Source organism: Jaculus jaculus, chromosome 1 (assembly GCF_020740685.1).
Source record: "Jaculus jaculus isolate mJacJac1 chromosome 1, mJacJac1.mat.Y.cur, whole genome shotgun sequence".
Lineage (NCBI taxonomy): Eukaryota > Metazoa > Chordata > Mammalia > Rodentia > Dipodidae > Jaculus > Jaculus jaculus.
Window position 1 is genome coordinate 148,391,198 of NC_059102.1, and position 26,365 is coordinate 148,417,562.

The 26,365-nt window shown below is 52.6% G+C and overlaps 1 protein-coding gene across 1 annotated transcript in view; it reads right to left on the reverse strand.

The window, feature by feature from the left end:
• Positions 1-395: 395 nt before the first annotated feature.
• The window catches only part of Vav2 (vav guanine nucleotide exchange factor 2), a 207,494-nt gene continuing 181,524 nt past the window's right edge, over positions 396-26,365 (reverse strand). Inside the window, exons 17-32 of the mRNA XM_045133914.1 lie at positions 25,966-26,075; positions 23,560-23,661; positions 23,045-23,133; positions 21,772-21,897; positions 21,485-21,598; positions 19,053-19,069; positions 18,485-18,506; positions 17,331-17,458; positions 16,411-16,485; positions 15,083-15,135; positions 12,245-12,361; positions 9,798-9,885; positions 8,217-8,340; positions 7,474-7,560; positions 6,534-6,688; positions 396-2,625 (exon numbers count right to left, since the gene is read on the reverse strand). Coding sequence (XP_044989849.1) covers positions 2,578-2,625; positions 6,534-6,688; positions 7,474-7,560; positions 8,217-8,340; positions 9,798-9,885; positions 12,245-12,361; positions 15,083-15,135; positions 16,411-16,485; positions 17,331-17,458; positions 18,485-18,506; positions 19,053-19,069; positions 21,485-21,598; positions 21,772-21,897; positions 23,045-23,133; positions 23,560-23,661; positions 25,966-26,075 — 1,455 coding nt within the window. The 3' untranslated portion in view covers positions 396-2,577. The remainder of the gene's footprint in view (positions 2,626-6,533; positions 6,689-7,473; positions 7,561-8,216; positions 8,341-9,797; positions 9,886-12,244; positions 12,362-15,082; positions 15,136-16,410; positions 16,486-17,330; positions 17,459-18,484; positions 18,507-19,052; positions 19,070-21,484; positions 21,599-21,771; positions 21,898-23,044; positions 23,134-23,559; positions 23,662-25,965; positions 26,076-26,365) is intronic.

Consider the following 26,365-nt stretch of genomic DNA (forward strand, 5'->3'; position numbering starts at 1 on the left):
CCCCGCACTCTCTAGGTGGACCTGTGCCCAGCTCAGTACCCCCAGAACCACGAGCTCTGCTGCAGCCAGGAGTGGCCCTGTAATTAGGTAATTAGGTGCTGGCTACATTGCGGGGTGGGGGGCGGGCTCTGCTCCCTCCCACAATCTTGCTGACATAAGCTTCAACACCTTAATCGTGTATGCAAGAAAACAGAGGCTGGGGGGAGGCTTGAACCCCATCCAATGGGAAGCCAGTGGCACCTGCTCAGAGGCCACCTGGCAGACCCACAAGACACGGTGCCAGCTGGGGAAAGGTTCCAGCTGCCAGTCAGGCCTTGGGTAAGGCAGACCCTGCTGGACTTGAACGGAGGAAGCCAGCTGCGCCCCCTCCCCAGGCACGAAAGGCTAACCACTCCTGCAGAAAAGAACTTCGGTTTATTTGTAATAAAATATGGAGTCTGGGGGGGGGGGAACCCATCGGCAAATGTACAGTCTATTCCATTTTGAGGGTGTTGTTGGCTTTGAGACCCCTCCCCACCCCACATCCCTGACTCACATGCATTGAGCTGCTAATGTTCACAGCTGATCAGAGGCCCCCGGTCCTTGGCCCCTCCGAAAGGCGTCCTGTCCACTGCAGAGGTGCCCGTGCATGCCCCAGGCTGCGCGGCCCTCCCGCCACCCTGCTTGGCGTGATGCAAAGCCGGAACCAAACCAAACACAAATTTGAAAACAGACACAAAACATTCACAAAAACGAGGGCTTCTAAATTATTTCTTGTTCTCAGTGTCCTTCGTCATCATGATGGCTTGTTTGGTGACAAACTAAAATATACATCCTTTTCTTGCTATTATAAAATCTCTTATTATTCACAGATATATAACAGGAGATTTGGGTGAAATAATCACAAGCTTTCTTCCCCTTAAGAAACAAACGGGTGAAATCAAACACAACAAAACAGAACAAGAAAGAAAGAGAGAGAGAGAGAGAGAGAGAGAGAGAGAGAAAACGTTAAAACACCAAGACAACAACATCAGGTGGGAAGGGGCTGGTGGGTCTCCTCGGCCACATCCAGGGCCTGCAGGGGGCTGCCTGAACCAAGGTCCCAGGCAAAGTGCTCTGTGCACCTGACTCACTAGGGTTCAAGGGTATTCTCTCCTCCTGCCCTGGCTTCTCAATGTTGTGCAAGGTGTCTCTTCATTCCCTGCAGCTCCCCATCTTCCAGGCTCCTCCCCTTTCTGTACCCTAGCATAGTATGCATGGGTATGGAGCCTGGAGGCCATAAGGCTAACCTCAGAAAGCCTCCCCAGGTTCAGTGGGGTGTCCAGTCCCAACCTGGCAAGGACAGTCTCCTCCTCACCTGGGGCTGGGCATCTGGCTGAAGGGAGAAGGGGATCCTGGGAAGTGCCTGTCTCACTATAAGCTCTGGCACAGAGCTCTGCAGGAGACAGTCTTTCTAGGTCTTTTGCAATGTCAGGGTAGAGATCATAGGGGCTGGCCAAATGAAGCAGAGGTCAAAGGCCAGGAGGCACCGTAAGGGGGAGGTGATGGGGTGGAGATACCCCAAGAGCACTTATTTGGGGTTGGTCACAGGCCCAGTATGTGGGCTGCAGGAGTCCTGGGGTTGGGGACAGCTGCCAAGGGCTAGAACCATCTCGTGCAAAGGCCAGCAAACCCCCAGGGACCACAGTGCAGGATGTGGGAGACACAGAAAGGGAAAAGAAGGACTGGGGATCTGCCAAGCGAAGCCAAGCCGGGTTCTACTCCCTGCGCTTCAGGGTTCACAGAAAACGTGTCCTCCTGGCAAAGGGACAGGGCAGACCTGTTCTTGGCTTCAAGGAAGGGGCTTTCAGCAAGCAAAAAGCAGTACCATTGACTGGAGGTGGGCTGGGGTTCAGTTGGCAAGGTCACTGTTCCTAAGACCCCTCCTGAGAGAGGAGCCTCCCCAGTGAGGACTGTGTGACCCTGGTGTCAAGGGAAGTGAAGGAGTTAGGGAATGTCCAGGAGCCCCCGCGACTGTAAGACCCCCTGTAGAAGCCCCCTTCCTCTGTCCCTTGAACAGCGGAGCGAGTGTAGGCCACGCCTAACAGCCTGGCTCTGGTCCCATCTGCCTCCCAAGGCCTGAAGCCCCACGTCAGAGAGCAGCAGAGTAGACAGTCAGCTCGGGCCAGGGGCTGCGCAGATGGCCTGGGGGGAAGGCCCTTCTGTTTTCTCCAACGCTCCCTGGCATACCATCAGTTGAGTCCCAGGCTCCTGAACAACATCTCAGCCAGAGGGACAGGAGGTAGGCTTTCAGCCTTGGCCGATTCCCAAGCTGGTCTGGAAACCCTGCTGGAACCCACTCTCCTCAGTGTTCTGGGTAAGGCCGGCCCAGATCCCCTCTATGTACAAGTGTGTACCCAGGGACAAGCCACCAAGGGCAGGTGACAATGGAACGGCCACATTTAGAATTCTGAACACCCTCCCAATCCCTGTGGGCCATCAACAACCGGAAGCTTGGCGGGCATTTCCCCTATGGCCTCGAAGGAGGAGCCAGGGGCAGACTTCACAGCAGGGGCGACTCTCCAGGAAGATCCATGAGACCCGTGGGCATTCCTGCCTTCACTGGATGCCTTCCTCTTCTACATACGTCGAAGGAAACCAGCCGATCTGAAAGAGATGCCAGGAGTGTGGTATGCATGTGCGTGTACATGTGCACACACGTGTGTATAAAGGGGATCAGGATGGAGCCAGGAGGGGTCTGTGGAGATAGGGACCTTTCAAAGGGCCAGAGTTCTCAGTCAGGCCTGTCACACAGATGGGCCCTGGCCAAGAGGATGAGCATCTGCGGGAGAGCCAGAAACCTATCAGTCTTGACATGATTTGCCAGCCAGAAAAAGTCAGAGCCTACTGAGAGAAATCCTGTCATTCAGTCTCTTTACACACAAGCCTGGCACTCAGGACCAGTGATGGAAACCAAGAGAAAATAGACAGCAGAAACCAGACTTCAGGCACCAAAGTTAACCTGTCAGGGGTGGAAATGACTAACTTGTATGTTTCAGACAACTGGTGAAAAAGGCAGACAACTCTTGGAAAGAACTGGAGTCAGAAATCAAGCAGAAATCCTCGATCCAGGGGCTGGGAAGATGGCACGGTGGTTAAAGGCACGAGCTTGCAAAGCCTGCCAGCTGTAGTTCAATCCCCATGCCCCCCATGTAAGCTAGATGCAGAATGTAGCACAAGCATTTGACATTCATTTGCAGAAGCAGGAGGTCCTGGCACACCCATATGCACATGCAAAGAAATAGGTTTATTTTCTGCTTGCAAATAAATTTAAAAAAAAAAAATTTAAGAGCCTGGTAGAGCTGGAGAGATGGCTTAGCAGTTAATGCAATTAATTGCCTATGAAGCCTAAGGACTCATGTTCAATTCTCCAGGTCCCACGTAAGCCAGAAGCACAAGGTGACATAAGTGCGCAAGGTCACACACGTGCCTGGGGTTCCACTGCAGTGGCTGGAGTTCCTCACATGCTGATTCATTCTCTCTCTCTCTCATTAAAAAAATATATATATTACCAAAAAAAAAGTGTCTGGCACTACCTACACCAGACTCTCATAATAGGAGGAAAAGATGACATCAAAATCAGAGAGACTGGGGCTGGAGAGATAGCTTAGTGGTTAAGGTGTTTGCCTGCAAAGCCAAAGGATCCCGGTTTGATTCTCCAGGACCCACATAAGCCAGATGCCACAAGGGGGCGCATGCATCTGAAGTTCGTTTGCAGTGGCTGGATGCCCTGGTGCGCCCGTTCTCTCCCTCTCTCTCTGCCTCTTTACCTCTCTCAAATAAATAAATAAATAAATAAAATATATTTAAAAACAATAAAAGAGACTGAGAGGGGGAGGGGATATAATGAAGGATGGAGTTGAGAAGGGAAAGGGGGGGGGATTATCATGGTTTATTGTCTAAAATCATGGAAATTGTCAATAATAATAATGAGCCTGGCAAATAGCAACTTAACCAAGGAAGCACAGTTAATGTCATAAATAATGAGAGAACTGGGCACTGAATAATAGTGATGGGAGGCCATGACACTGAGAAGGGTTACTCTCCTTTTGTGTCCCATGCAAAAATCGTGAAGAAACATCAGACAAACCTAAATTGTGGGGTATTTTATAAAAATAACTACATCAAACTTAAAAAAAAAAAGGGCCAGTCATATAGCAGAGAAAGGTTGAAAAATGTTCTAAATTAGAGTTGAGGTCTTAGTGAATAAATACAATCCATGGTCCCCAGAGTAGATCCAGCAAATAATGGCTGCAAGAAACATCTAGACAACTGGCAAAATTTGAAAATGGACTACTGATGAGTCAGCTGTATAATATCAAAGGGAAATTTTGTGCATCTGGCTTTACATGAATTTTGAGGAATTCAACCAGGGTTCTTAGGCTTTGCAGGCAAGAGCCTTAACAACTCAGTCATCTCTCTAACCCAGGAAATATTCTTTTTTAATTTTTTAAAATTATTTATTTGAGGAAGACAGAAAGAGAGAGAATATGGGTGCACCAGGAACTCCTGCCATAGCAAATGAACTCTAAATGCATGTGCCAGTTTTGAGTATCTGGTTTTATGTGGGTACCTGGGAAATCAAACTCAGGCCATCAGGCTTTGAAAACAAGCATCTTTAATCACTAAACCATCTCTCCAGCCCATCAAAGAGGAATATTCTTGACTTTGGGAAATAGTTAGGGGTAAAGAAATATGATTTGGGTGATTTGTTTTCAAAAATATAGAATCAAGATACACAGTGACACTTGCATGAAAGTTGGGATGAAAATGAGCATAATTCAAGGTCGTCAGGTCCTCACACCGCCTCAGTAATTAAAGTTCTCATTGGCAGGACTCTAAGCAGTGGGATGTTGGACTTACACCTGAACATCCAGGTACTTGAACTAAATGCAAAGGGACTAACATGTCTACCAGAACAGCAAGGACTGCCAGATCAGATTACCTTTAAAAAAAATCTCAACAGTTGGACTGGAGAGATGGCTTAGGGGTTAAGGTACTTGACTGCAAAGCCAAAGGACCTTGGTTTGATTTCCCAGGACGCATGTTAGCCAGATGCACAAGTTGGCACATCCATCTGGAGTTTGTTTGCAGTGGCTGGAGGCCCTTGTGCGCTCATTTTCTCTCTCTCTCTCTCTCTCTCTCTCTCTGCCTCTTTCCCTCTCTCAAATTTTAAATAAATAAATAAATAAGGAATAAATGTGGAAGGCCAGGCACAGTGGCACACATCTCTAATTCCTTGGTTAAGGATCACCTGGAGTTTCAGGACAACCTGGGCTAGAGTGAGACCCTGCTTCAACAATAACAACAATAATAACAACACATACACACAAAACACCAAAACCAGAAAGGTGGAGAGTGGCTGAGAGGATGTCAGACATCAACCTCCAGCCTCCCCACGCTCCTGCACCCACTGATGTGCAGATGCCTGCACACACACACACATCACACATGCATGACATGTAAATCAAAAGTAGGAGAGAGCAAGGGAGAGAATGGTAAACAAAGCATGCCAGAAAAGGTACCAAGGGAAGCTATTAATGTTCTGTAGAACAGACTCGGCAGTAAGAACCGCCAGAGGCCAAGACACATTACAATGGTAGCAGGGTGGAGCTCACAGCATCTACCTCCTAACGCTTAAACCACTGGCTTTCAACTTCTGCGGTGGAATCACCTGGACTTGGTGAGCGTCCTAGCCGTTTCTAACACCAATGATATGGATCCACGTTCAGGGTCATTGGTCCAACCCTACAGGCTGCTCCCTAGGACTCAGTAGCCTTCTGAAGAGCAGCTGGGCGGAAGTGATCAGATCTGGGGCCTAAAGTGCAGACCCCTCTTTTGGGGGAAGCAGATCAGCTCCTGCTACCAGGTGCAGGATGGTCAGCAGGGGAACCTTGGCTGCTTGGCCCTTTGCAGACAGTGCACTTGCCTATGGAGGGCTGCAGCCCCGAAGAAGGTCCAGCTCAGCCTAACTGGCGACACGTGGAGCTCTGAGACCCCCTAGGAAGGTGCTCAGAGACCTGAGTCCAGATAAGTGCTGAGAGAGAGCGGCCATGGCGTTTTTCAGGATCTCAAGTGTCGCTGGGCTACCTGTCACTCCCTGGGATAAAGTGGAGTGGTCAGGCAGGACCCGATGGGTTCCCGTAGCCCTTTCTCCTGCAGACAAAGCTGGGCATTTGCAAGTGACTGGAAGACTGTACACAGAACCTGACTTCCTACACTGGCCACAGAGGCAGAGGGAACAGGACTGGACATGGCCCAAGGTCTGTGGGGCTGGAATTCAGATGTGAACCATATAGCTGGGATTTGTGCAAGATGTGAACCATATAGCTGGGATTAGCCTCTGCCCCCTACTGTTCCCCATTCTGAGCTGCACAAGGATGGGGGAAGATCTCAGGCAGCGTACCTGGATTCGAGCCAGGGCACAACTGAGATCGTGGAATAGCCAGTCTGAGCTTGACTGAGTCAGAGCTACGGGCTCACCTCCCTCACCCCACATAAGGCAGGATGCTCACCCGTCCATTCGTCTCGCCCTTCCACCAGCCCTGGTCCCCACCAATGCGGCTGTAGATCCTTACTACGTCGCCTTCCCGTAGTGAGAGCTCCCGCATGTCCCGTGCAGCAAAGTTGTACCTGGCCACAGCTGTGCCGATGACCCGGGGTGTGAACACTATGGGGGAAACAGAGGCTGTCACACAGCTGCAGTCTAACCAGGGCTCATAGGCTCTTGGGCTGAGCTAAGTCACTTCCCTGGTGTCTAGTCACTTTTTGCTCCCAGGGGCTGGATATCAAGCAGAAAGGGCTCAGTAGGGACCCATCAGCCTCCATCTCAGAGACCCCTGTGCCTCACCGGCCTTGGATACATGGCATACCCCAGTGTTCGCGCTTGAAAAGTGTTGGAACTGTCACCACCCATGCTGGACAGTCGCCACCGGCAATAAGCATGCTCTTGGGGGACCATTACAGCTCTTGTGGTCTGCCCATCCCACAGCTCAACCCATACTGGAAACCCACTGAACCAGTTCAGCCCAGAACCCAGGAGTCCTGAGGAATAGGTGACAATGGCGGTGGCCAAGAGGCACACACACAGCCACACACAGAAGGGCCTTGGCTCTGGCAGCAGAAGGGCGCGGGATCAGGAATAACGGAAACCTCTCCTCCCCATGCCCATTCCCGCCAAAGTCCTTCACAGCTGCAGAGCAGGCCATCAGCTCTGCCCCCCTACACCATACCCCATTTCCGGCAACCAGAGGCAATGCTCTCAGAGGTCATGAGGAATGACAGACAGCTGACGAGGCGGGGAAGTGGCCATCAGTGTGATGAGGGTAGGGCCTGGCATGACACGCCCTCCCATGCGGTAGCAGACCGACTCCCAGCCTCCCTCACCAACTCAGCGCCAGGCTGCACAGCCGAGGACCTGTCAGGCCAGGCCGAGGCCCTGAGCAGCGGCAGTACCTGGCCAGAAGGGAGCGGAGGGGCCCTGAGGGGCAAAGCTGAGGCCCTGAGGACTGAGAAAAGAAAAGTTGTAGGAAGCACAGGAAGCTGCAAAGAGGTGAGAGAGAGCGTAAGGTGAGCAGCAGGATGCTGACGGGCAGAGGGGCACGGGGTGGGGGGGCTTCAGGGTGGACACAGGGAGACTACAGGACCCTGGGGTGGGCATGTCTTGGCCAGTATTTGCTGTGGACCAGGGCCAGTCCTCAGTATAAGTTGGTGACCCTGCTCTGCCTGGAATGGGGTTAGAGGTGTTTCATGGCTCTGCAGGTCCTACAGGCTGGAAGACATGGGACACTCAGTTGTCAGAGCCAAATGCTCTGGGCCCGTCCCTAGTTCCAGGCAGCATTCCTGTTCAGGGCCTTGGAGTCCCCTTTTCAGGCAGGTAGCTGCTGTCCCTCACAGCCGAGGCCTGGGACACCTGGGGAAGGATCTGAGATGTGGCTCTCTGCCCTGCTGCTTCTGGCCACTGACAACTCCAGCCACAGGGCTGTCAGCATGATCTCTCCACTCTGGTCTGTCAGAAGGGATGCCAAAGCCCAGAGGAGCAGTGCAGAACAGGTGCTAGGTACCCATCTGGGCAGTGGGCACGGTTCTGCACCAGTGGCCGACGGGGAGGGCCTGGTCCAGGATGGACAATGGGACGGGCAGGGGGCACCTGGGCCCTGGAAGCAGCCAGAGTAGATCGCTCTGGGCACAGGCTTTACCTGGGGACCGGCTGGAGGCCCTGGAGGCAGTTCGCTCCCGAGACTTGTAGGGAAACTTGAGCGTGGTGTCCAGCTGCTTGAAGCTCTCCTTGAGGGAGTGGCACTGGTAGTACTCCACCAGCTCCTGCAGGGGGTGGACACTCGCTGACCACTGTCCAGCACGAGGTGCCCTCCCACCTCCTCAGGTTCATGGGAGGTGCTCATCTCTGGGCCCTTAGGATGCCCCCTTACCCCCAGCTAAACCCAGTGTGTCGGGGGGGCTGTTAGTGATTCAAAGACTTCTGTCCCAGCAGCCACAGCCCCAGTTATTTCTGAAGAAAATGACCTTGAAGAATGCCAAGGTCAGCAGATAAGCTTCTGACAACACCCTCTATGCTGCAGAAGCTGCAGGCCATGTTTCAGGATGGGGACAAGTTCTAGAAGCAATGGTACACCTATGGGACACTACACCATGAGGCTAGTGGACAGGGAGAGGATTCAGCAAGCTTTACGGTCACACAAAGATTGGCCAAAGCTGTGGTAGTGCTCAGCCAGCTCCTTGGTTTTGAAAGGACTGAAGGAACCATGGATTTGCAGCATACAGGAGGTTCACTTCAAAGTGAATGCTGGCTTTGGGTTAGGGACAGGATTTTGGGATACTCTGCCTTTGTGTTTCTCAGAGGCTGCAGAGGGGAAAGAGGAGCTCGGCTGTCCTAGCCAGGGGTCGCAGTACAAGCAAGACTTGTGATGAGGAAAAGAAAGAGGGCTGGAGTGTGGCATGGTGGTGGAGCACTTGCCTAGTGTGTGAGAGGCTCTAGACTCCATCCTCAGTGTGGGACAAAAGAAAAAGAAACAGAGGGAGAGAAGGAGGCAATAAGGATGATATGATTTTAAAAATCATTTCAGGGCTGGAGAGATGGCTTAGTAGTTAAGTGCTTGCCTGTGAAGCCTAGGGACCCTGGTTCGAGGCTTGATTCCCCAGGACCCACGTTAGCCAGATGCACAAGGGGGGCGCACGCATCTGGAGTTTGTTTGCAGTGGCTGGAGGCCCTGGCGTGCCCATTCTCTCTCTCTCTCTCTCTCTATCTGCCTCTTCCTCTGTCTGTCACTCTCAAATAAATACATAAAATGAACAAAAAAATGTTTAAAAGAATCATTTTAAAGAGGAATGAGCCTCAGTTTCTTCTCACAGGAAGAGCCTTGTGAGAAGGCTTCAGTGTGGGGCAGTCAGGGCAGAAGCCCTCCCATCTGCCACCTGGGCCAAGCGTTCAGAGTCAGAAGTCCCAAATCAGCGATGTGGCATGACTCCAACTGCACAAGGAACTTATTAACAAGTGTCCCTGGATCTTACCCACACTAGGAGAAGTCGTTCCTCCTTAGCCAGCACGGAGTAGAGTAGGAGACCATCTAGCCTCTACTGTGGGGGCTGGAGAGAGGGGAGTGTCTAAGCACTGCCACTGGGGTCAGGAGGTAGGCGGACACTAAGGTTCTGTGTATGGAGTCAGGGATGGGGGGCGCCCATCCTTTGCTTCTGGGGATGAGCCTTTGGGCATCTATGGCTGGGGCCTGGGGCCTGGGGCAGAGAGCCACTGGTGCACGTACCAGGAGGCTTTCAAATTTCTTGGCCTCTGTGATGTGAATCCAGTTATCCTTCTCCACCACCTTGATGTGCTTCACCTCGTCATTGAACCTAGGCAAAATGCACAGCACAGCTGAGGCCACAGTGTGTGAGCCACATCTCCCCTAACCCCAGGCACACTGCAGGCTTGTTTCAACAAAAACCCTGACCTCGGTCCCACGCTGCCACAGTGACCACTCCTCGTCAGCCCTGTTTCCCTACTCCCTGTTCCACCCCATCTAAGCAGGTCTCTTGGGGCCTGCGTGTTTGTCCTGCTGGTCGGCTTGAAGACTGTACTCCAGTCTTCCCACTGTCAGCTACTCAGCACTCTCTCTCTCCATTCCCTGCTACCTCTTCTCTGGTGCTTTTGCACAGTAGCTCTGGGCATTGGGAAATCCCCCTCCTCCTTGGGAGCAGCAGGCATAGAATTGACCTCAGCCCTTGAACACCCCCAGGCTACTCCAAAGAGACCTTGAGCACAAATGCATCCAGCCTTGGAATTGGCTGTCCCTGACAAGAATGCTTATCACCTACCATCTTCAGTTCAAGTGTGTACCCAAACTGGAAAGCCTCTCCAAGACCCTCCTCCAAGTGCCACTATAACCCATACTAGGGCCACTCCAAGCCAGAGATGGTATAGGACAGAAAAATATAGTCAGTATCCCTGATGACTATGGGTATAGGGACCCATATCCAGCCAAAAGCAGAACATATCTATCTATCTATCTATCTATCTATCTATCTATCTATCTATCTCATCTCCCTATGTATATATCTCTACATGAACCAGACATGTGACAAGGACTTCACACCATGACCAGTAAATAGTGAGGGATGGGCAGACATCCCAGGAATGCAAGGTTGGTTCAATCCCCAGCAAACAATTCATAATTTTAAAAAGCTGACATAATCAACCTCCCCACTGGCCAGTCTCCTCTACATGGAACTGTGGCAGAGCATCTACTTGTGTCCTTCTCCTGGACATAACATGGGCTGTAAGAGCTTCAGGATTCCCACTGAGGTACCCTGCAAGCCAGGGTCAAGACACCCTAGGAGCTCCTATGATGTAGGCATTTTTCCTGACATTTCACTACTTATGGCTAGGCTTTGGCATGAGCCATAGACCTGGTGCTGGACACACACTCTAGCTACTGTCCTAGGATATTACCAAGGTCATCTCTGCAAAAGGCTGTCCCTACAAGGTGCCATGGAACTTAGCATGTTCACAGTGCCTTTGGCAGAGTTTGTCAGCTCGGCATATGGCAGACCCTACCCACTATGCTACCAGATAATTCAGGCTGCCATGTGGTAAACACGGGTCACTTGTTCCATTGCTTTAGAGCCAGCACATTATGTTTCAGGCCTCAAACATTGTAGGACCTTTTAGAAAGATGAGGGGCCCTGGCAGTGTTTGTCCTGCTTCAAGTAAGGGAAAACCAGGGGGACTTTGTCCCCAGTTCTGGTCCATCTAGCTCCTCAGATCCCTGCCTCTACCCCTTCTACTCCTGGTGGGGAGGGGTCCTTTAACATCTGCCTTGTGTGCTTGATGCTGGCCCTGGAGTGATGTCCATGTGTGTGCCTTCCCAGTCATCAGAACACACGTGTTGGCTGCCAGATTACATGACCCTAGCTGTAAAGGAAAATCAACCTTTGAGTCTCTCTCAGGGCAGATGTAAAAGATGTGCGCCCCAGAGAAGAGAAGAAAGCCAGCTGAGGTGAAAAGGGGCATTATATTTGGGCTCTGGGACTGGCCTGCTGAGTCTGGTGCACAACTGCCCTAAGGGCATGAAGGCACTCCATAGAAAACCCCTTCCCAGCCACCCTCGGTTATAGCAATCAGGTGGCTGGGTTACAGGGCCAGCACCCAGCAGAATAGAGATGCCCTTCCCTGGACATGGGCCCCCTGCTCAGGGCACTCAACCCCACTGAAGTCATGGCAAACCAAATACCTCTAGTCACTAACCCATGACCCATCAGCACCTAGCCTGAGATGTTTGTCCACGGGTGTCCTGTACTGACGGGGACAGACTGCCAGCATCTATCACTAAAGGAAGACACCCAGACCAAGGCCCAGTAGTCCAAGCTACGAAAGGCCACCATGGCCACTGAGGGAATTCCCAGATGAGACAGAACAGGATGAGAGCCCCACCCCTTTCAAGAGCTACCAGAAGAGCTGCCAGTACCCCCCCAACCTCCTCAGCCCCCATCTCTGAAAATGTCCCTATCTGCCCTTGGCTGGGGTGACAGCTGTGGAGTATCTGTGCGTGTCTGGGCTGTGGGCCACATTCAGCACAATGGGGAACCCCGCAGCAGTTTTCGGCTCCCTCTCAGCTCAAGTACACTAGCCCAGGTATCAGACTACAGACCACTGCACTCAGCCCCTAGCTGTCCAGGAAGAGGAAACACTCCTTGACCCCAGGACAGGACTCACTTGATACTGATGGCGAAGCGCTCGGCCTCTGCTGGCCGTTCCCTGATGAGGTAGGTCCCGCTGGCGTGAGACTTAAGCAGGTTGTCTGTCTGCTGGCGCTCCATGTTGCCTGCAAACCTAGGGTTGGGAAACCAGAGTTGTGACCACAGTAGGAAGTGGGTAGTTGCGGCCTGTGTGTGTGCGGTGTCAGCCATCCGTCTCACCACTCCCTGCCTGAACTTTCTTCTCCGAGGTAAGCCAATAAGGAAACGTGCCTGTGACCTGATGATGAAAAAGGGGTGGGCTCAGTCTTGTGAGCCACACATACAGGGGAGCCCAATATAGATACTACAGGGGACTTGGGGGAGAATGGCTTAGTGGATAAAGCATTTGTTAAAGTGTGAGGACTGGAGTTCAGATCCCTGAAAATGCCAGATGGGTATGGTAGCTTGTCATCCAATCACTCAGGAGGCGGAGGCAGAAAATCCCCAGGGCAAGCTCACTCTAGCTAGACCAGCAAAATCAGTGATCTTTGGGTTCAAGCCAACAAAGTTTTTTGGAAAGCATGCCTGTGCACAGACACATATGAACACATGCACACTTATGCACACAGACCACACGTAAAAGATGTCACATAAGAGGGATAAGGGAAGGGAACTGCTTCCTGGACCAGAAGGGGCTACAGAGGTGTTCAACCTAACACAGGTACTCAGTGAACTCTCACTGTCTACTGAAATGAGTGGATCCTGAGGTAGGGAGGCCTACTCCCCAGCACAGCCTGCCCACATGCTATGTCTTATCACCATGAATCAGAATGTCCATAATACTGTGCAATCAAGGTGAAGATAGCATTTAAAAATAGAACTGGGGGCTGGAAAGATGGCTTAGTGGTTAAGGTGCTTGCCTGTGAAACCTAAGGACCCATCCAACGTTGATTCTCCAGTAACCCCAAAAGCCAGATGCACAAGGTGGCTGTGTCTTGTTTGCAGTGGCTGGAGGCCCTGGCATGTCAACTCTATCTGCCTCTCAAATAAATAAATTTTTTTTAAAAAAAATGAAACTTCAGGACTGGGTAGATAGAGAGCTCAGAAGTTAAAGGTAGTTGCATGTCAACTAGGGTTCAATTTCCCAATATCCATATACAGCCAGATCCACAAAGTGGTACACAGGTCTGGAATTCATTTGTAGCCATAAGAAGCTCTGGTGCACCGAGATTCACACACACCCTCTCAAATAAATAATAATTAAAAAAAAAAAAAAAAGAAAAGAAAATCTGAGCTGGGCGTGGTGGCACACACCTTTAGTCCCAGAACACGGGAGGCAGAGGTAGCAGGATCACCTTGAGTTCCAGGCCACCCTGAGACTCTCTATAGTGAGTAAAAGCGAGACTCTACCTCGAAAACAAGCCAAAAGAAAATCTGGGTTGGGGGGAGGGCTCAGAGGGTGAGAGCCTGTGCTGTGTAAGCATGAGGCCGATTCTCCCTGAATTCGATTTCCAAGCATCTGATATAAACATCTGGGCATGTCTGCGTACATCTGTATCCCCAGTCCTGTGGGCAGCAGAGATGGGAGAATCACTGGGGTTAACCAGTCAGTGAATCTGACTGTAGGTTAAAAAAAAAATAAAACCGGGCTGGAGAGATGGCTTAGCGGTTAAGCACTTGCCTGTGAAGCCTAAGGACCCCGGTTCGAGGCTCGGTTCCCCAGGTCCCACGTTAGCCAGATGCACAAGGGGGCGCACGCATCTGGAGTTCGTTTGCAGAGGCTGGAAGCCCTGGCGCGCCCATTCCCTCTCTCTCCCTCTATCTGTCTTTCTCTCTGTGTCTGTCGCTCTCAAATAAATAAATAAATAAATTAAAAAAAAAATAAATAAAAAAAAAATAAAACCTAAGCTGGGCATGGTGGCACACTCCTTTAATCCCAGCACTCGAGAGGCAGAGGTAGGAGGACTGCCGTGAGTTTGAGGCCACCCTGAGACTCCATAGTGAATTCCAGGTCAGCCTGAGCTAGAGTGAGACCTTACCTCGAAAAACCAAAAACCAAAAATCAAAAAACAAAAAAACCTGGCAGTTCTGGATGTCAGTGTGTGACTGTCGCAAGGAAACACATGGGTGAGTGAGTGACAGGAGAGAACCGGATGTTCCCTGGCCTGGTCTCCACGCGTGCATGCAAAGGGAACACACACCCTCATTTACAAATACCACACACTACTGCACCCCCACGTACACAGACCACAGACCACCACACATGCAACAAACAAACCACCACCGGAAGGTCCTGCTTGTGACTCTACTAAGTGAAAACCCTGTGACTGAGGTGATCCGTTTTGCCACATGTAGTTGAGCGCAGAGTGGGCGACACACCCACCAGCCCACGCAGGAGGCTTCTCAGAGAGATGCAAGGCACAGTGAACAAGGGGCTAGGAGGGGTCAAGGACACTAACGGTGGTGTATACCCACCACTCATAGGAACAGAATCTCCAGGGACAGAGACTGTTCTCACGCAACACTGTTGTACTGCGACCTCCATGTGGGAGCTTGATTCAGGGGTCCCCCATAAACTTAGGTGTTCAGAACCCTAGGTCCCTAGCTGATGGAGATTTGGGGATTAACACCTCCCGGAGGCAGAGTATTGACAGGGGTGAGCTTGTGGGTATTTATAGCCAGTTTCCCCTTGCCAGTGTTTGGCACACTCTCCCGTTGCTGTTGTCCACCTGATGGTGGCCAGCGTTAGGGTCTACTGATGTTCTAGAGACCAGGAAGCAGCTAAGGTCGGCGTAGGCCATCTGCCTGTTATACCCCTCCACCCCCGACAGAGTCCACCCAACACACCCATGTCTGTGACCTACAATCCACTCACCAGGGGTACGCGGTGTAGTCAATCTCCCGGGATGGTGGCCGGCCAATAGGTGGCTGAGGACAAAGCACAGCTTACATTAACGTTCCCTGGGGACCATCCACAGGGGCAGGAAGAAACCCAGTTCTGGGCTCTATACTCCAGACCAGTAATGTATAGATTTTTTTTGTTTTTTATTTATTTATTTATTTATTTATTTATTTATTTATTTATTTATTTATTTGAGAGTGACAGACAGAGAAATAGGCAGAGAGAGAGAGACAGAGAGAGTGAGAGAGAGAACGGGCACGCGAGGGCCTCCAGCCACTGCAAACTAACTCTAGACGTGTGCACCCCCTTGCGCATCTGGCTAACGTGGGTCCAGGGGAATCGAGCCTAAACCAGGGTCCTTAGGCTTCACAGGCAAGCGCTTAACCACTAAGCCATCTCTCCAGCCCAGTACTATATAGATTTAGTCCCAACACTCTTGGACTGTGAGGTCCCCAGTAACACAACTGGAACTCCATCTCTGAGTACATGCTAAGGAGGTTGGATAGAAGGAATAAGGAGCCACTGACCAGCAATAAACTTAATCTCTGAGAGGAGAGGGCTGGAGGCCTCAAGAAAGCCCTAGCAATGGACAGGAGGGTGCCTGTAGCTACTAAGGGGCCACACTTGGGAAGCACTGGGCCTCACTGGGCCACAGGCTAGCCAGGGCACCATATGTTTACCACCTAACACTCCTACCCTAGTCACCATGCCAATGGGGAACCTGAGACCCAGGAATGAGAAGGAATGTCCCTTGGGTTACCCAGCGAGTTAGTGAGCCCTGTGCCCTACAACTAAAACTCCCAGGCCTGCCCAAACAGCTGTGGGTATGAACACTTTCTTTATGCAGCAGATGGGCCAGGTAGATCTCCACCCTGTAACTTCAGGGAGAAGTGATACTGACACTTGAGCCATTCCTGGGGTGGCAAGGAGTGTTAGTCTATTCCAGGCCAACTTTTTGCTGCCTCTGGTAACAGAGAGAACAGACTCTAGACCCCTCCTGGGAAAGACACGCCACACTGTCTTTGCTCTAAACACCATGAAGTCAGTCCAGCCTCCAGTTCTTATGCCTGGGAAGAGTTCTGCCAACAGGGTGGGGCTAGTCCAGGAGACATACGGAGCCCTCACACATAGAGGAGGGCAAGGGTCCCATGCCCACTGTGGATGCCCATGGGCTGCTCAGCCCCAGCTGCCAAGAGGCAGCTCATTGCAGCCACTTAGCTGAGCATGTCTATGTGACAGGATGGCCCAGAGCCCTCTTTGTCTGGCCACTACATTCTTGAAACATCGGGGAAAGAACTCACCCTTCCATCCACTGGGCACGGCTTCACAGATGAGCTTGGAAAACACCCCGTCTTCCGCGTTTGCACCAGCCGCCCCTGGAAGGAGAGGCGATGGAGAAGTGATCAGGTGGGCCCCCTAAGGTGCCCACACCACACAGAGCCCAGTCCTGAGATGAGTATCTCTTCCCTGCTGTGACCTCAGTTGGACACATCACCCCTTGGAGCAGGGAAGTAAGGATGTCCCCACTTGACAGGTGACAACATCAAGGCCCAGAATATCAGCAAAGTGTCTTGGCAAGGCCACCTAAAACATGGGTGGCACTCAGAGAAGGGACTGGGAAGGACGGAGACGGGTATAGCAAAGACCCCTTCAGGACCATCTGGGTCTCCTGGTATGTGACCTTTCAGTCTGGCTTACTAGTCCAGGCTCAACTAGACTACCATGAGGGCTATGCCAACACCATCAACCTTCACCCTAACTTGCAGCTCCCTAGAGGCTACCCAGCTGGGATCTGTCCTTAAGCTACTCATGGAGACTCAGGTTCCCTGGATGGAGGGGCTGGGGAGAGGTGCCCACCAGACAGGGTCCCCAGTGGCAAGTCTGAGTCATGGTGGTCTCCAGTGTCCAGCAAAGTACTGGGCCAACTCCCGACAGTGTCAAGAGTGCCTGCTGATCTGAACTGAGGCATCAGGTGGAAGGTGGAACCTGGAGAGAGGACCTGTAGGGCCCACTGAGGCAGGAAGGGTGGGGCAAGCAAGAGGGTCCCTGTAAAGGGACACTGCGCTCCCGACCTGTGACATAAACACGTTGGTGGTGGATAGAAAGAAATCCATCTAGAGAACGGAGGTGGCACAAGCCATGTTGAACAACTCCGCTTCTGACCCCACAGCCCACGTCCAAACCTTCACCCTCCTGCCTGGGGAGCGCCTCGCGGTCTCACCTCCCACCACTGGGACTCGGGGTCTCCTCGCAGCAGCTCAATCACATCCCCCGTCTGGAAGGTCAGCACTGGCTTTCCGGGAGGGGCGGGGTTGCCATGGTAATTCTGCACGGCCACCATCTTGGGACCTTGTGGACCGAAGGATGGGAAGAGATGGCTCATTTGTGGCCTCGTCCCTGGGAGCAGCCTACCCCACCTGAGCTGGGAGCCCAGCCCATTTCTAGCCTCTTGAGGCAAAAAGAGCCCTTGCTGAGATTGTCCCCCAACAAAGATATAGGTGCCTGCATCATCCCTCAATATGGTTCCCTCATGTCCTTTTACTAAATACCCTAAGCAAATTAACTTATGTGAGAATAAGATACCAAGTCATTCTAGGACCAGCTTATTTTTCGACTGTGTGCAATGTGCTTATTTGTTTATATCTTTACTTACTTGCACATGTGTGTGCTTGACTGTGTTTTATGATTCTCCCAGATACTGTTGAGCTCTATGATTTGCAATGTGGAGTGGGGACCAGAGTCCTCTTGTCAGAAATGAGTGACAAGGGGCCAAAAGGCCCAGTGACAGGGCAAAGGCCACAGGTTTGGCCAGAGGCAGGTCTGGTACTGAAATGGGATTTGGGGGTAGTACTGGCTAAGCACCCAAGAATGTTCTCACCCAGCTGCTCTAGGAAACCACAGGGCCTATCTTGCCAGGCCTGGTCCTGGTCCTGGACGGTGTAGCCCAGAAGCAGTGAGAGCGGTGGTGACGGGGGACTGGTTTGGCCCCGGTGAAGCCCAGACCTCACTCAGAATGCCAGGCCTTCAGCCCTGCTTCCCACGGGGTTACCCAAAGCAGGGAGGGGAGGGGACAGGGGGCGAGGCACAGTCAAATGACAGCGGAGCCCTAGGCTTCCCACATGGTGGCAGCTCAGCACCTCTCTGAGTTGGGGCTACAAGACCTTTGGTCCTGCCCCCACGGCCCAGTGCTACCTGCTCTGAGCCCAGGCTGACCGGGGGAGGCAACCACGAAGGCGGGCGAGGACAGAATTCAAGGACAGAGCCCAGCGTAGAGAAGGGCTGGGCCAAGTGCTGTCACCATGCCCAGCCTGCCTGGCTCACTGGGTGACTGCTGATGTGCATGACAGCAGAAGTGGCCGAGCCGAGCACACTCACCTGGTCCTGCTCCAAGGGTGTCCTGTGAGGACAAGGACAGAGGGGTAAGAGAAGGCAGTCCTCAACCTTTGGTTCCCCCATCAGCACCTCCCCACAGAAGGATCAAGGCAGGAAGCAGGTCCTGTACCTGTTTTTTAACACTAACCCCCCCCAACATTCCTCACATACCCTTCTCACCTGTACCCTCCACTCACCTCCCTACCCTCACCGGGAACGATTCCCTCCACCAGGAAGCCTTCCCTGACCACCCCCAACCTCTGGGACATGCCTTCGGAGCACAGACACTGTGTGACCAAGGACATCTCTGTGCCTGCTTTGCAGGGCCTGGTACGTGGGCACTTATTCCAACGCTGGCTATTGGGGCTGGAGTGCCAGGGGCTGGGAGTGGCAGAAGTACCCATGCTCCACAAGTGACGTGGACGACCCTCATCACCATGTCACTTAAACAGTGCAGGGGACCTGGGGCAGGTGTGCCGCGTAGCTCACAGAGCAGCAGCCCCGGCCCTCAAGACCCCCGGAACTTCCAAGCAGGGTCACAGGGCAGGGGAAGGGTGAGGGGGGAACTCACCAGGTCTGCAGCGGAACCTGCGAAGGAAGCAGAGCAGGGTCAGAGGGCAAGCAGTGCGCAGGACACCCCACCACGGGAGCTGCCTGAGCCGCAAGGGGCTTCTGTAACCAGAGGCACATTGCGAACACGCACACCTGTGCTCACGCCCAGCGAAGCCTCGCAAGATGCCCTGACGGCAAACTCTTAAGTTCTGGCTTTAGGGAGCCCACAGGAGAACCTCAGCCTGGAAGTCAGTCCTGAGATGGCCCGGACTTTTCTACCTAGACCAGCTCTTGGTGGCAACTGCCCAGGCCACTGGGCAGTGCCTGGGACTCACGGGGAGATTTCCACAGACGATGGACAACTGCCTGCCTGTGGGCTGATGAGCCGGAGGTGTGGGCTGGAGACACCCTGCTGCTATCCTCTGCCAAGACTCTTTTGAGGCTGTTATGTAGATGAAAAGGCATGCCCCAGCCATCTGCCAAGCTGGGCAGTCAACACAGGGACCATGATAGCTATGGTATGGAGCTAGCTGCACCTCAACACCCCGGATATTCATCGTTGCAGACTGCTCTGGGCACAAAGTCTGTGACAGAGCCTTGGCCGCCTGGGTGGCAGCATCCCTCGGAGCAGAGCAGCAAGGCTCTGCCCTCCCTGTGGAAGACTCCCACAGAGAAGCTCTTGGGAGGAGCCAGCATCTCCCTGGGACATCCTGGTCCCTGTGGGCAGCACACCATCTACTTGGCATTAGTGCTGGGCACAGCCTAGAGAGGGAAGGTGACCAAGGCGCAAGAAGCACTTCCTGCTGGCGAACCCCACAACCAAGGTGAGGGAAGGGAGCGTGCATGTGCCCCAAGGGAGCTGGAAATGCTGGGTCAGGGATGGCACCCCTCAGCAGAAGGACTAGGGGAACCACCACATATGTCCTCCGAGGAGTCACAAGCCCCCTAAAATAATGCCTGGTACCAACCAGGGGGTGGGACGATATAAGAGGATGACAGGCTGGCTTGGGAACCCTGAAACTGCTCATCTGGCACGGCCCCAGTATGGGAGAACTGAAATCTAAGGGACCGGGTGGCAAGCAGGGGTCAAGGAAAAAGGAAGGAAATGCCATGCAGTGTCTGAGGGAATCCTGCCCTTGCCCCACTGCCAGCCAGACTCAATTCTTCTCTTTTCTGAGCCTCGGGCCACCTCATCTGATGTTCTTGTACTTTTCAAAGTTTTATATAGGAAATGATTGCCTAATGATCAGAAGGGGGCAAAAAAGTAATCCTGAGACACTGTTTTCTGAAAAGATGAACTTAAAATACACCAAAGCTTCACCTTTTATGCCCCTTTTTTGGAGAGGTAGGGGATAGTGTCTCATATTTCCCAGGCTCTCCTCACACTCACTGTGTAGTCTAGGATAACTGTGAACTCCTGACCCTCCTGCCTCTACCTCCAGAGTGCAGGGATGAATGGTGTGTGACAGCATGTGGTGCCGAGGCTTGAACCCGGGGCCTTGTGCATGCCAGGCAAGCACTCTATAAACTGAGCCACACCCCCAGCCCATGCCTTTGATTATTTCTAGAGAAACTCTTTGCTAACATTTCTTTCTTTCTTTGTTTCCTTCTTAAATTTATTTATTTGAGAAAGCGATAGAGGGAAAGAGGCAGACACACACACACAGAGGGAGAGGGAGAGGGAGAGCGAGCGAGTGTGCCAGGGCCTCCAGCCACTGCAAACAAACTCCAGATGCATGTGCCCCCTTGTGCATCTGGGTTACGTGGGTACTGGGGAATCAAACCGAGGCCCTTTGGCTTTGCAGGCAAATGCCTTAACCACTAAGCCATCTCTCCAGCCCTTACATCTCTTTCTTTTTATACATGATGTGCACGTATGTACGCATGTTCAAATGGGGAGTGAGTGGATGTAGGTACACGGTGAGCATGTGCAAGGAGGGTCTCTTGCCAAACCTCAAGCTCAACAGTTCGGCTAGACTAGCTAGCCAGTGAGCCCCAAGGATTCTGTGTCTCTGCTTCCCCAGCACTGAGACTGCAGGTGTGTACCACCCACACCTGGTATCTCACATGGACAAGGGAGAGCCAAGCTCAGGACCTCATGCTTGTGTGGCAAGTGCTTTAACCACTGAGCAGTTTCCCTAGCCTGTTTTCTTCTTTACTTCTCTCCCCACCCCTGCTCCAGATCTAGGTAATTAAGTACATTACTTTTAGAATCATACACACACACACACACACACACACACACAAAGCCACTTTGGGAACTATGGACGGTTGCCTTGCAGGAGGAAGCCACAGCCACAAGAGGGCAGTATTGACAAAGTGGAAAAGCCAGGGCACAGGAACAAGCAGAGGGGACTCAGACCTGGCCAGAGTGGGCTGTGATGGGGACATGGGATCTGGAAGATGGGTCCATCCTCTTCCAGCTCAGGGCTCTGGGCTAGCAGCACTCACAGAAATCGGTGACCACTACTGATCCAAGTTCAAGGCTCAGAACATGTCCTACGCTGTAGGGACTCAGGGTGACAAATCGGCCTGACTGAGACATGGACACAGACAGGGGTGACCCTTCAGACACAGACACAGAGGACCCTTCAGAACACGGAGGTGCCAACAAAAGGCATTCAAGCAAGTCGATGAATTTGAATTTCTGGGGCCGGTGATGGAGGTGACACTTATTGGATTTGTTCCAGAGATCCAAATGACAAGCTGTGTGCCGGGCAGCAAAGCAGAGACCTCACCAGCGCGTCCAGTGCAGGAGGCCTGGTCCTCCTCGATGAGGGGCCGGCCCGCCTGCATGAGAATCTTGTCCCGGCTCACAGCTCGCAGCCTGGGGCTTGGAGCAAATCGGGTGTCCTCTGAGCGTGCTGCAGTGACACACAGACTAGGGCCTGGCATCCTGCAGATGTCCCCATCTCTGCTGGGTTGTCCCTGGGACAGGGGCTGGGATTGTAGCTTTGTGGTAGACAGCTTTCCTAGCCTGGGCAAGGAGATCAAGCACAGTCCACCAGGACACCACAGGGAAAATAAACAACAAAAGAAGCCTTAAGCAGTGACGGGGAGTGGGGGGGGGGGGAGGTGGCTCATGTTCATAAACCAGCTGAGGGAGAGCTCCCGGAGCTCAAAGCCTGCCTGAGCTACAGAGTGAGTTCCAAGTCAGCCCGGGCTTGAGTAAGATCCTGCCTCAAAAACCAAAACAAAACAAACATGGGGAAGTCTTGTGTCTTGTCAGTTCCCCACACAAGAATCTCCCTGCCTTAGTGCGAGGCAAGGCCCTGACTTCTCGGAACTGTCATGGGCTTTTGGTTGCTGATGTGAGATGGGACACTCTTTGAAAACCACACGTGCACCGACCCTGAAACTAAACACTTCAGGGGTCTCCAAGCCCTACTCCTGCCCCTGGCCCACTGCCAGCCAGACTCAATTCTTCCCTTTTCTGAGCCTCTGGCACTAAAAATGCCCCGCATGATGCACGCACGCACATCCCTTTACTAACACGGCTGTGGCTGCAGGTAGCCAAGGAGGGAAATGAGAAGCAGGATCCAATTATAATGGGTGTTTCTGGGGTGAAATGTCATGCTCCCAGCTAGGGGTGGAGGTTTACTCCCAAAATGGGGCAGAAGCACAGAAGAGTGGGGGAAAGTCCTCGGACCAATCAGGAGTGAGAGCTTCAGAAAGGATCCTGCTTGCCGGGGCGTAGTGGCGCATGCCTTTAATCCCTGTGAGTTCAAGGCCACCCTGAGACTACATAGTGAATTCCAGGTCAGCCTGAGCTAGTGAGACCCTACCTCGAAAAACCAAAAATAATAAAAATAATTTTTTTTTAAAAGAAAGGATCCCTCTTGGTAACTTCCCGGGCAGGCGTTAACCCATCAAGGCCTTTGTTCCTCTCATCTGGGCCCCTGCAGATGCATGGTCCACAAACGGGTGAAAGGCAGAGTATGTGCTCCGCACAGCTCCGATGCAGTGGGGGTGGTAGGACCTGTGTCCGTGCACAGGTAGGTGGCCACTTACTGATCTTGCAGGGAGGAATCACCTCCAGGCACTCCTTGTGCGCCCCGACGCCACACCTGGTGCACAGATAACCCTGGTAGAAGACGCCCCTGCGTGGGGAGAGGGCGGGAAGTAAGGTAGAGGCGGCAGTTCCTTGCACACTCAGCCACAGTGAGAGCCCTAGTACCCACCACCTGGCTCACCTGGTCATGTGCCCCAGAGCACCCATGCCCCCCCAGCCTAATCCTCCAGGACCCCTCCCTCTGTGGGAGCACTTGCTCTTTCCTGAATACCCCAGCTTCCCTGCCCCCACCCTGCCCTGCAGCAGCTATGGGCACCCAGGGAGCAGGCCCTCTGCTGGACCCAAAACTTTAAGGATCTGGGCTGCTGACTCTTGTGGGTATCCCCCTAGTTCTCCGGGACTTCTCTCGGGCCAAGGTGGGAGGTCGGAGAACAAGGGGGGTGGGAGGCAGTGAAGCACGAAGCTCCCTGAGCCCAGGGAGGGTTTGGAGCGGGGCAGGCACAGGAGGCCCTACCTGAGGAACATCCTGCAAGCTTTGCAGTTGGTGGTCTTGTCAAACGTGTACATCTGGAAGCTGTGGTGGTTGGCGTTGGCCTTGTCTGGCTTGATGTTTGACCTGGTGGGAAATGAGAGTGGGTGCTAAATTGCCAGGTACCCTGAACCTGCTCACACAGGGGACAGCTGGGATCTGGCGGGTCAGGACCTCGGACTCCAGCGTGGTTCTCTGCCAGCACACAGTAGGCTGGTAAACTAAGGGTTGGAGTGGAAGGTTTTAAATGCACCATGTTGGCACACGGGTGCCTGACAGGTGAGGTGGAAGGTCCTAATGTCTTCAAAACAGCCTGAGCATGGACAAGTGTGGACATCCATCCAAGTGGACAAGGGTATATACCATTATACCCCTTGTCTGCAGTTTTACTTGGGTCAGAGAAAGGAGCAGGTCTAGACATCCATCAAATTCGGCATGTGTATATATTCAAACACACCCCATTCAGTTTTGCTTTCTGAGGTTTCAGTTACCCATGATCAACCATGGTATAAAAATATGAAATGGTGGGGGCTAGAGAGATGGCTCAGTGGCTAAAGCACTTGCCTGCAAAGCCTAAGGACAAAGGTTCAACTTCCCAATACCCATGTAAAGCCAGATGCACAAGGTGGTACGTGTGTCTAGAGTTTGTTTGCAGCCGCTAGAGGCCCTGGTGTACCTATGCTCTCTGCTTCTTTTTCTCTCTCAAATAAATAAAATATAGTTTTAAAGTACGAAATGGAAAATTCCAGGAACAGTTCACAGGTCCTACACCACACCTTTTCAACTCAGCACAATGAAATCTCATTCTAACCCAGGCTATGAATCACCCTTCGCTTGTGTTACCCCCCCCCCCCGTTAGTTACCTAGATATTCACAATACTACAGCACTTGCGTTCAGCTGATCCTTACGTTAGCACTGGACCTACAGTGAGAGAGTGTTGATGGTGGCAACTTGCTGACAGCCTGTTGAGTCACTGACCTATGTGTTCTTAGTGTTAACCTTACTGTGTCTGGTTTATAATCTGAACCTTACCATAGGCCTGCACTTTAGGAAAATCAATATACATAGGATTTGGTACTACTGTGGCTTGTAGCATCCGGTGATGGTCCTGGACTGTGCCTTGTAGACGCGGGGCAACTACACTAAGCTGCACGCTTCCTAACTGTTGAGAGCTCAGCACTCTACCATGTCCTCCAAGGCTCAGGAAACCTTGAAGCAAAGGGGGCAGAAAGAATGTAAGAGCCACCGCGTTAATGATTTTGCAGTGAGTGTCACATCTGCACTATAATGGGCTGCTCAACAACGAATCATGGATGAAGGAAAAGTGCAAAAAAAAAAAAAAAGTCAAAATAGAAGAGAGGCACTTGGAAGAAGACGGAGTTCGGTGGGAGGAGGACACACAACCACGGGAGAGGATTGCGATCCAAATACAGTATGTCCATGTGTTGAAACTGCCAATAAAGCAGTTGATTTGTACTTCAAAGCATGCGTGCCTGCCGTCAAAAGCTAAACACAAAACTTAGCTCATGGTGGTGCTTGAAGGTGCCTTGGGGAGCACACCCCCACCTTCCTCACTGTCAGACACAAGAAGGCAGGACATGGGGAGAAGCGCCGGCGCGAGGAAGAGGTGTGCGCGGTGAGATGGGCGCTCACATGGCATGCTTCAGCTTGCGTGAGCAGTTGAAGTTGCTCTCAATACAATGTTGGGAGGAAAATTCCAGCCCACGGAAACAGTGACGGGGGGAGGGGGGTTGCTCTGGGGCTTACACAGCCAGGATACAAGCTAGCAGGCTGCTGTTGCCTGCTATATACCAGCCCTGATCCAGTTGCATCTCCAGCACCCTCTTGGGTCCCATCTGCGTGTCGCCAAGTGGCAAGGCTCAGGAGTAGGTGACAGGACCCCAGCCCACCAGCCTATGAGAGCACTCATCAGCTTTCTCTCTTCTACATGTTGGAGTACCCTCTGGATCTCATATGATCTCTGTTCTGCATGTTGGGGATCCCCTGGAGCTCATAGGATCTCTGTTCTTCATGTTGGGTACTCCCTGGATCTCATAGGATCTCTGTTCTACATGTTGAGGTTTCCTTTGGATCACACAGGAAGCTCTTCTGAGCATCCCCACAGGACCGGAGGATCTGGTCACCAAGCATCACCCCAGGCTGCTCCCTGCGCAATGCCCGGTGTGTGAGGCCCACCCCGACAGGATGGCAGACTCCACGTGGGACGACTGGGAAGACAGGGAAGTAGGCTGCGGAATGCTGAGCAGGCTGGCACCTCATGCGGCAGGAGCTTTTCTCAGTCCTGGCTTTGGAACCACTTCCCACCGCCCCGATCGTGGGGGGCCAGCAGGTCAGATCCAGCAGGGCCAGAGGCGCCTACCCCAACTCACATGGCCATCTCAAACTGCTCCATCCACTTCCTCTTCATGTCCTCCGTCTTGCAGAAGAACTGGAAACCCTGCTTCCCTTGGAGGTGAATGAGGTAGAAGCCGTAGGACCACTGTGGGGACAGGGGACACGCTGGCAACAGACACAGCTTCGGGCACTGCCAGGCACACACATGCTCTCGGGCCAGCACGATGCGTGAGCACGTGTGCCTATGCCTGTGTGCATGCACACTCTTCCAGGGCTGCGTGTGCATGCGCCCGTGTGTGCCTGTACCTGCCCACACGAGAGAATATGAGGGCGCCTAGGCCCTTGCCTGAATAGGGGCGAGGACTGGCAGGTGCGGGTGTCTGTGAACTCACGCCTGGATTTGCAACTAGCCAAGTGCTTGAGGGCACTCGTCCT